This window comes from Chaetura pelagica, unplaced genomic scaffold, assembly GCF_000747805.2.
Source record: "Chaetura pelagica isolate M959 unplaced genomic scaffold, ChaPel_1.0 scaffold354, whole genome shotgun sequence".
NCBI classification, from domain to species: domain Eukaryota; kingdom Metazoa; phylum Chordata; class Aves; order Apodiformes; family Apodidae; genus Chaetura; species Chaetura pelagica.
In genome coordinates, this window is record NW_009953299.1 from 1277913 (window position 1) to 1289059 (window position 11147).

Here is an 11147-nt window from a genome sequence, read left to right on the forward strand (position 1 = left end):
AGCAGGAATAAACCTTGAAACCTTTAACAGAGGTTTTGCTTCAAATCCAATGCCAATCCAGAATACACACTTCTGGACCCGTAGATTTAAAGACGTAGTCCCATCGACAGCTAGTGCAGAAAGTAATACCATGATGCTCTTAACACAGAAAAAACCTAAATATTATTCAATTAGTCCACTGTTTACTCTGGAACTATTTAGTTTTATTTACAACAGCTATTTCACACCCGTTTTAACCAATATAACATTCAAACAACCCCAAATGTCATTGCTGTTAGAAGTCAGTAACTCAAACACATTCATATTACTGCTGTGTCAGTAACATTTATGTTGGAAGTTCTGTTGCTTCAGGGTCTTACCTGTGGTAGCAGGACTGACATGTTTATCAGCCTCGGCAGCAGCTTTTTTAATCATACTCTGATCTATGGATTAATAGGGCTGTTAAGTTTACAAACAAACCAATAATTGTAAAAGGAAACAACAACAAACACAAGTAAAACAAAGGCAGGAAGCCACACTGAACTCCACCAAGTAGTTGAATTAAATAAGGAAGGGAGGAAAAAAAAAAGCCAACAACAAACCCAAACAAAACCCCAAAACACATTACTGGCGGAGCTCCACAAATGGACATGACAAGCAGCTCACTCTCCCTGATGTAAGCTGCTTTTAGGCTGCCAACATCAAGTCTAGAACAACACACATGAAGGCCAAAAACAAGCTTAAGCTTTTTTCCAATACAAGTTTGAAAGCCTAAAACTTGAAAACATTAAACCAATTTTACATCTGAAGTACTCAGAAAATGTCTTCTGTCCCATGAAGCTTCTTGTTCTAGACGTAAAACAGTGCACAGGGACCCTGTGTTCTGAAGGCACCAACTTCCTCCTCGTAACACACTTGCTTTTAATCCTAATCAGCTTCATCTACAGATCAAATAAAAAAATCAGAATATAATATGCTTAAAATCCAAGTTTGCATGGATTAGATTTTTGTGACACTTTGTGCCATCAAATTCCACTTTTTACAATTCAGAAGGTGGAATTAGCTACTAAACAGTCACTGGAAAGAGAATGGATTGAGTCCTGTGCAATGGATTGAGTGAGTCCTGTGCAGCCCATGTGGCAAAACATGAGAAGCCACCGCCCCAGTCTTGCCCATGTCTAAGCAAAACCCCTCTCCTCACAGTTTCCATCAGGAGCCGCCATCATCCTTTTCCAATACTGAAATTCAACTTAGTCTGCATGCAATCCATTATAAAGTAGCTCTGCCTACTATCAGAAAAATGGGCCAACACATAAAATGCATTGTATTTGAAAAAACTGCTGGAAGATACAAATGACCAGGATATTTCAGATTCTGTTTTATGTTAAAGAATATACACTAATGATACAATTGATATATATATAAAAATAAGAACTCTTTACAGAAATCATTACAGTAGCAATTATTTACAGAAATTAGTTGGATTTAGTTGGCAAATTTCAGGACTCAATTCAGTAATTTGTAATGCATGAGCAATTTGCCCTACACTGTCATTTCATACACACATTGAGAAGTACCCATGCCATACACACATTTGAAAACAAACAACAAAAAACACAGCCACAGAAAGCAGAAAGATCAGGCTTAGAGCAGCTCTTCCTCAATGTACATTGAACTATGGCATTAACTATCTGCCACAACTAAGAAAGCATCTCCAGTTATAGAATCCAACTCTGCTCACAGAGTCCATGAAAATCTGGTCTGTATTTTGCTAAGTAAAGCCAGCAGGCATGTAGAACTGATTTGGTTATAACTCAGTAATAATTACTAGACTTTGCTTCCCCCACGCATCAGATGATATCTATTTTACAGGCAACATAAAGCCTCTTAATCCCTTGTACAACCAGATTTGGTGGAATATTTTATCACAGTGGAGGCTATCTTTAGGAACATTTAACTTATCTGATATTTTAAATTTGTTTCAATTTTTTTTTTTTTTTTTCCCCCTCAATGAGACAGAAACAAATTGAGGAGCACAAAACAGAAATGAGAGAGAACAGGAATATAAGACCACAGACATCTACTGCATATTCTATCCAGCAGCTAGCATGCTACATGATCAACTAAACTGGCTCTATAATTCTGTTTCTCCTTTCCTCATCTCCAGACACAAAATATTATAACAAATAAGACACCTCAGTTCAGGTAATTAAGTAGTTCCTTACCTATCCTGTTAAATCAATGTCTAGAAGTAAGTATCTGTAGCAAAGTCACAAATACACTGAGATAAAAGGAAGTCCTGATTTCCAGATGAAAAAATAATGAATAGATAATTACATATAATATTTCCAATGTAAGTTAAGTTTTTAACTTATATGAATACAAATCAGGACCCAAGTAAAAAATGTCTTTATTTAGACAACAGAGAACCTGTGAATTCAGCCATGCTCTCTGTCCACATCTAGCTTGTCACCACTCTTAAGACTACCCAGAACTACCTCATGCTTTTTGCTTTTGCAGCCTCACAGACTACAGTAAGTCACACAAGCTGGGTTCTTATAAACCTTTATTACTGCAAAGTACTGCATGTTCAACTCCAGCTCTTCTGATTTATGCACAGATAAACCCATTCGTGCAGAGCAGCAGCCAAGAGTGAACACGCTGCAGCACGTGGGTGCAGCACAGTGTGTTGCTGAGTGGCAACACCTGCCACCTCTCTGGCTCCGAGTCTGCTGTGCTGGAACGGGGTCAGGCACCAACAGCAGCTCTACCTGTCCTTAGCTTAGCAGCTGGTGTTGCACCATCTCCACAGTCATGTCACCTCTGCGCTAGCTCAGAGCTCTTTGGCTATGCCAGCACCATCCAAAGACACATAAGACATTTTTAATTACATTAAACTACATTTTACTTAAATCTAATCAACGTTTTAAATCAAAAAACTCTTAGGAGTTTCACCCGCAGAGGATGCTATGTTCCTCAAAGAGTTTATAAACTAATCTTGACCAAAGTCAGGAAGCAGTAGTCATTAATAAATGTAGGGAGTGCATTAAGCAGTAAGAACATGGAAATACTTTGCTGGTTCACAGGAAATCTAGAAGGCTCACACATTTAACCACTTGGATTTTTACATGCTCTCTTTAACAGATTAAATTTCAATATTTATTTATTTTTTAAGTTTGACTTGTTGATAATCTATTTTAAATATATATAAAACGCTCCATTGGATTGCACTACGTATTTAGCATATATCTGAAATACAAACCTTTGGTAGGTCCCTTCTTGTTCTGCATGGCCTGCTGTTCCTCTGTAATATTCAAGCGTCGAACCACATCAGCAAGGGCAGATTTAAGCAGCTGGATGTCATCTTCCTGCATCTGGACACGTTGCTCCAGAGAGGCAATGCGATCCGTTACCTCCATACTGCTTGCAGCAGAGGCACTGTCATCTAAGTAAAAGAGCAGCAGAAGATGCATGAGCATCAGTGTATAACCATCAAGGAATGCCTTACATAACTGCGTGCAGGTAAAACCAAGGGTTTTCTCAGATCTGGTGACATCTTGAGAAAGAAAGTTCAGTGACCAAAAGCAAGAGATGAAAAATAAATAAATACATAAATAAATAAATAAAGCTGAGTGGCTAAGTAAGATATGATCATGACGACAGTTTCAGGGCTACTTAGTGTTAATTGGGGCCCACGAAGAATTATTTAAATGTTTGAAATGGAGTCATCTTCCACCACCCTTCACTGTGCTGCTCAACACAACATTCTGGCACTGGCAGGCATCCATGTAGAGGGCTATACTTTGTGATGTGATCCACACTTTTCCAGATCTTTCTGTCTCATATATGAGACAGAATGTATACATGAGACATAAACAAGCAACAGATAGGCTTACACTTCTTCAAGTTGCTCTATATAGACTGAAAAACAGATATTAATCCCATCTGCTAACTCCTAATTTACATCATCAGTTTCATGAGAACATTCCCTTTGACTGAAATAGGAACATTAAATACATTCAGAATTACTCAGTAGCCTGCAAATTCTTAAAAGGTTCATTACTTTGCATACAATTCACCTATTATTTGGAAATAATCCACAGAAGCTTAAAGCCTGCAACTCCCTGAGGAGGACTACACATTCTTTCTACCCAAAACTAGTAATATTTTTCCTAAATGAGCACTTTTGTTGCACTCCGGTTCCTATCACATAGAAACACTGTGCTTTCTTACAATATTAAGTTAAGAAAAAAGAAGAAGAAAGGAAGACAAAGGCTATGTCAAAGATGTCAAAGGCAGTACCTATTATGGAAAAAATATTTTGCAGTTTTAAAGAAGAATTACAAGGTTTTATTTAACTAGGTGGATTTGAAATCTTAAAAATGTTGAGTATTAACTTCGTAGACCATATTGAGTAATGTTAGTCAAGAGATGATTGGATTATAGCTTTCACTTGAAGACTTAGTAAATTGTACTTTAGCAAAAATGGATATTTATTCCACTATCTACAAGCATAACTGACTTCTCCCTCATTCCTAACGGGAGTTCACAGCACATATTTGTTCTGTTAAAGCCAGTGGAAAAGCTGGTATTTGTTTTCATTTCTTGTGTACTTAATTCTCCTCCATTCCAAACCAGAGTTTTCCACTTCTTTTGTACAAGGGCATAAAACTAAAGTTAAATGGCTTGTGCTCAATAATAACTAGTGGTCAATTTTAAAACAAAGCATTTCAAATGGGAAAACAGCAGCTTCCGTGTAACTTGAAGAGCATATCCAAAAAATGTTAAGACACAGAAACTTCTAATCAGAAAAGTCTGGGGGAAAATTGTTGTGTTTTTTTTTTTAAACATTTATCTATTCATCTCCAAACCAACCCAATAAAAACAGGTTTTGAAATCTGTTTTTAAGCTTGTTTTTGGCTTCCCTACTGCTTGCACCCCCAAGAGCAACCTGCGGTTACCAAAAGCTGAATTAGAAACAATTCAGAAACAGAGACTGTAGCAATATTGATAGTCCATAAATAGCTACAAGCTAATGTAGTTCAAATAGCTTGTTAATTCTGCTACAGGGTTTTCAGAGCATATTTTAAAAAATCAACATTAGGATATTATTAGGCTGAAAACAGTGGTAATGTAAGTTACCCAATTCTGAAAAAACTAAACCAGAACTCAAGTTCCTGAAAAACCCTGAGAAAACTTTGCCTATGACAAAGCTTTCCAAGCTTTGGCCTCATCATACTTTTGCTCAGCACAGGACTCTGTCCTGCAGCTGTTACAGGTAATTAATCCCCAAACTCAGATTAGCAGCCATGCTGACAGCAGTATGAGCTGCCTGCAGAATTTAACCTCTCCTTGTACAAACAAAAGGCCCACACTGCTCTAATGACTTTACACTTTAACTCAGCTGGAAATAACATGGATTAGCATAGTGGACAATAGGCAACTAAATCAAAGGATTGATTTAACCAATACAAGCCAAATTCAAACTTCGGCCATTCTGGCAAACTCAATATGGCACAGCATAGTTGGCTTCTGAATTCAGTCAACAAGAAATAGCTAAATCTGAAATTCAGGGCAGAGAAGAAAACCCAGGGAGAAATCAGTTGGTGCTAGCCCTTGTTATATTAGAAAACATCCTCATTAAAGTATCAATTTCACTAATTTTTAAGGGAGTAGCCACAGTCATTTTGCCTAAACATAAATCTTTGAGTAGGAAGTCAGTGGTAGTGGTTTATTGGTCGTCCCTTAAGAAATCACTCCCACTGATAACTATTAAGATGTACATCTCTCCCTCTTCTTCCTCCTCCCAACAGCCGCTGTGACTCGCCCCCTTGCATCCTTGCTGACCAACAGGCACCCGCAAACCCTTTCTCTGGACACAATGTGTTTGTGCCCCCCCCCATCCCCATTCTTCCTGGTCGTTGGCAGTGTAGCCCTCATCCTTCCTGCAACCTACAACTGGCTTTTTTATGGTGGTTACCTCGCTGGTCGCAGTTCTCTCCAAAGATGAAGAAAAGAATAACATTTGTAACAACTCAAAGTAAGATTGCAACTAAAGACAAGACTTATTCGAGACTAGGCACACTTTGCCTGCCATTTGCAGGCATATATGAGAAAGCTAGAAAGGAGATGCAGAACGTAATAAAACTATGTTTTCTGAGGAATGCAAAGTTCAATTATAAAATAAGCATAACCTGTTTGTTATGCAAGTAGAAGATGGAATGTTCTTGCTGTTGAGATCATTACATACGAGTATGTTGAGCAATAAAGTTGCAACTTCAGCACAGACAAATTAGCAAAGTGGTATAGTATCAGAAAACAAAATAACTAATGATAAAAACCAACCAACAACAAGAAACTCACAACAGATGTCCCCAAGAGCAAAAGCTACATTGTTAGACTAACTTGTGATCTGCCCCTGCCATACACAGCTCATCCTCACAGCAAAGAACATTTGCAAGGAATTTTTAGCATACATTTGCAATGCAACTTAGACTCCAAGTAGAGACACTTTATTATTATTGCTCCCCAGGCCAGTATTAAATGTAAAGTGGCTATACATTTTATAGCACCTAGTTCCATGTTTTCTCATGGATGAAGCATATCCTCAAGGAATTCATGCTGATGGGAGCACAGGGGTACAGAAGAGGCCACTGACTGCTCTGCCTTAGGGTGGTCCAGCCTGAGGCTACATTTCCCCTCACAGGGTCCACTCATGTGTGGACTCACAGAGCAGCTGGGTGACAAGTGTGATCTGGTGGTACAGTTACAGTAACTGAGAGAAAAGTGCTCTACAGTAATGATGTAAAGATCCTCAAAACACTTCAGGTGAATCCAAAGAAATATAAAATGTGGTTTTAAAATAAATCCACAGAAACTGACAGTTATAATACACAACTGTTACTGCACAGCTTTACAATATAATAAGAATACCATTATGTCAATACATGCCACTTTTTGTGACAGTAAACTCAATAACATTAACAATTGTTTAACAGCATCAATATACTTAAATTTGATGAACTCTTTGCAATCTAGCTGTTATAAAATTCACGTTTTTCACCCTCCTAAAAAGCATATGAAGGACACTACAAATCCAAACAATCTAATTTGAAGCATTAGACCTACTTATCAGTCACTGCCACCACTTTTGTCCATGGACAGAGAAGACTTCCTATCACCTACAAGGGTAGCAGTGATAATACTTTGGAATTAATAATTTCTTCTTTTTCATCAATGGGAAGAAAAAGGATTTTTAAAATGAAATTTATGCCATCTTTTTAGAAATCTGAAGTGAATCACTTTCTATAAGTGTTTATTTCTTTGTATGCATTATAATGTAAAGCAAAATTACTGTCTCAAACATGTAACATGAGATGTTATGAGATATATGCCACCTACAATGTTCAAAATTAAATAAAATGAGAAGGTATCAATTCAGATACCTGATATTAGTGGTAAAGCTTGGGCGGGGGGGAAGTCATTATGCTTTGTTGAGATCCTGCGGTTTCAAAGAGAAGGCAGCAAAAAAAGGGGAAATGTTCTTCATGCATCTCTTTAGATTTTCCAACTAGCTAATCCATGATCTCATAGATTGGAAAGATTTCTTCTTGTGGCAAACTAAAAGACAATACTAAGTGAGATAATTAATCTGCTTCCAGAGTGTCTTCCAGTTTTTCAGCAATTTATTACTTGAACTTAGCCAAATGTGAAGAAACATCTCAAGCAAAGCCAACAACAGAGATGTAGGCTGTTTACAAGAATTATTTCAATATTATTTCACTGTATGTAGGCTAAAGCAAAGTTACATACTTGCACTATTAGTTCGAAGGAAGCATACTTATTTTCTATAGATTTTACCTGCTGGAAATTCTAAATCTAAACATTAATGGTATAGGACATAATTACAATTAAAATAGACTTGGCATTTTCCTCCCAGAAGAACTACTTAATTAAACATATTCCACCTTCACCTTATGCAGACATTAATTCTGAGACTGTCTTGTCCAGTTCTGACCATGCCAGCTGATTAAGTAGTGGAAATATTAAGTACTGATTTTCAAAAGACTGGCTGACAAATCTGAGTCTATTCAATCTACATAGGCTCTGTGGAGCACCAATTAACTAGATCAAATTGCACACAGAGTATTTCCAAAACTTTTCAGGGTATATTCTGTGCATTGTATGTTTGTAAAGTACCTAGCATAATGGGGGACTGGTTGCTAGACACTATTATAATACACTTTAAAAGCAGGATCTAAAGACACTGCCAGAGTTGTCCCTGAATTGAGACACCGCAGGATATCAGAAAAGAAAATCTAAGCCTTCTGGGGATAGCAAATTCCAGCAATGGTCTCCAGTAAAAAGTGAAGATAACCCATGTAATGGAAAACACAGCAAAGGATGGCAGTGAGAAGGCAGCCCCAGCTGCACACAGAGATGCTTTTCTAGAATGAGGATAAAAAGCACTCCAAACATGCCTGAACTGAGCTTAACTAGTAGGAAAACTGCCCATCACTGAGAGATACAGGTAAGTGTACCACACTCAGCACTTCTGAAATTCATTGCTGCAAATATCTACACTCCTTGGAAATTGCTACAAACTTCAGGACTGCTACTAAAGCCTTATGAAATATGCACATGGACAGAAAGGAATTGTCCACCCCCAGTATGGTGGAATATAGTACCTGATGAGGAAGTCCATGACACCAAAGGAAAGTTAAGAATAGCATTTATTAAAAACTAAGCAAACAGAAAAGCACAGTCCCACAGCTGAATTTAGGTAGAAAGAACTACAGACTGAATTTGACCCAGCATACTAGCAAGTAGGTAAGAACAGTGAAGACGCAATACTTCCAGAAACATTTTTTACCCATAAAGGTCCATGTTTCTCAGACTCCACTAACTCTACAAAACTGTCAGATGTGGCACATGTCACTCAGTACACACTTGAAAACCTCCCCTTCTCCTGGCTACATCATCACTGAGATTTCATGTGAGTAATTGAGTTGCTTACACCATTTTCTTCAAGCTCCCTAGGAGTCACACTGACACCAACTTTCAAATGACCTCTCTGCTTCACCTCTCTCAATGCCATCTGTTTAGCTTAAAACCGTGGCAGGCATCTCCTAATTCTTAAAAATCTTGTCCCCCCTTTCTGTTTCATTTCATGCATCTTTGAGTCTGGGGCACAGAAGTTAGCCAGACAACCTATTTGATAGATACAGTCTATCTATAGATGCAGACAGTAGAGATAAAAAGGAGAATTAGGAAGAGACACAACCATCCAAGGTTTAAAATGAAAAAATCTCTCAAAATGAACACAAGCAATGGCTGTGGCACATAAACAGGGGAATGCAACCACCACACTGTTGCCAGGCTTAGATATAAGATCTGGAAAGTAACAACTATTCTCCTACAGCAATTTCTGTGGCATAATGTCAGCAGTTTTTTGCAGACCAGTTTTTTTGCAAGAGAACAACGGAAAAATAAAACAGCAGGTTATTTTCCGTTGACAATACCATGCCACCCTCCTTTGTTTGAAAGATTAGTGTGGACAGCATTGCCTAGACTAAGTATCTCTCTTCCACATGCTTTTCTAGAGCAAAACATTGTAAGTACCTGAAACATAGAAGCAGCTTTCCATGCTTGTCTCCTGGGGACAATGACAACACATATGGGCAACAGCTTATCATAAAGTCTGGTACATACTGGACTGGGCTGCTAGACCCTGATTTCACCAGATTAGAGCTTTCCACTGTGAGAAGCAAGTGGAATTAAAGCCCAGAACATTGTTATCCTATTTAATCTGGTTATTTTCTGTGGTTAGGGAAAAAAACGGACAGAAAACTTTAACTACAGATAAAACTGTAAAATCATGTTGCTTTACAAGAAGTTTCAGAAACAAAACTGGTTGCCAGCTGAATGCCTTTATAATGTCAAATCCTCTCACTGTGTTTTGTTACAGCAGTACATATAATAGGGGTAAAGAGCAGGCACCATATATACTCTTTTAGGTGGACAACCTTGACTGTAAGGACCAAGAATCTTTAAACTCAGTAGCTACAGGAACAATACCATGCCCACATATAAGCTTATATATGTATGCATGCATAAAGTCTCAGAACAGGTAGCACAACTTTTTAGTTCAATCTCTATTCTAATGCATGTACTTTAGATAAGAGTGATTAGCATTGCAAGGAGATGCCCTAGTTTGGTACAATCAGGTACATCTCACAGCAAGTAATCTGAACAGACCAGATTAGTTTTTCCATGTCCTCACAAGGTATGTATGTGTAGGAGGAAGTGGGAAGAAGACAACTCATTTGCCTCATGCTGTACTCTGGACTACACTGGCAACCCCAGAGACAGATGGTCTAAAAGAGACCCCAGGAACAGTAATGTATCATCTTGTGAGAACACTTCTAAACCATATTAGTGAAAAAAAAGAGTAATTGAAATATTTGTTCATCTACTATATATGGATACAGATGGTTATTTTTGTGAACAGTATTCTCCCTTCTCTAACAGAGTTAGCTATTGTAGTTCTGCATTTATAAAATCATAATAGTGTATTTCCCAACATTCGTGGAGGAATAACTTGTCCTTTTACAGTTTTACCACTAGAAACTTAAATATGAGGAATTTAACTTCCTAAAATTAGAAGCAGAATTTGAAAGGATAAATCCACAATAGCAATCAGCACTCAGAGCTTCACACACAGCTGGGTGTGCTGTATTCATTAACAAAATGGGAGAGAAGAAAATGATCTTAACAGAAAATTCTCAGGAAGTTCCTCGTGGGTAATTAGTCAGCAATCACTGCAGCAAAATTATAAGCATGTGCCCTTGACCAGCCTGTAGCTGTTAAGCTATAACCAGCAGCTTACTGATTTTTTTTCCCCAGCAGATGGTAGATGAGCTTCTACTTAGAAATCAACCAGTTAAAAATTATCTTCCCCAATAGTGCTTAAGTCGAAGATGGAAGAAAATTTTGACACATCAATACATTACAGAAATTTTCCCCAGAAGAGATCTTTCAATGTAAATGCTTTATAGTTCAGAGTTACCATGCTGGCTCTGTTGAGCACAGAAATCAATACAAAACATTTTAACAAATTATCATTCCTCCACAGTATGCTGAGATCACTCTGTGCCATTAAAAAAAAA

At 37.8% G+C, this 11147-nt stretch overlaps 1 protein-coding gene across 2 annotated transcripts in view; it reads right to left on the minus strand.

Moving 5' to 3' along the window:
* The window catches only part of EML1 (echinoderm microtubule associated protein like 1), a 51274-nt gene extending 47855 nt beyond the window's left edge, over positions 1-3419 (minus strand). The window contains exons 1-2 of one of the 2 annotated variants that reach the window (XM_009998014.1): positions 3242-3398; positions 360-422 (exon numbers count right to left, since the gene is read on the minus strand). In XM_009998014.1, coding sequence (XP_009996316.1) covers positions 360-422; positions 3242-3398 — 220 coding nt within the window. Of the gene's footprint in view, positions 1-359; positions 423-3241 lie in introns of both variants that reach the window. The other variant, XM_009998015.1, reaches the window with a different exon arrangement.
* Positions 3420-11147: the final 7728 nt, after the last annotated feature.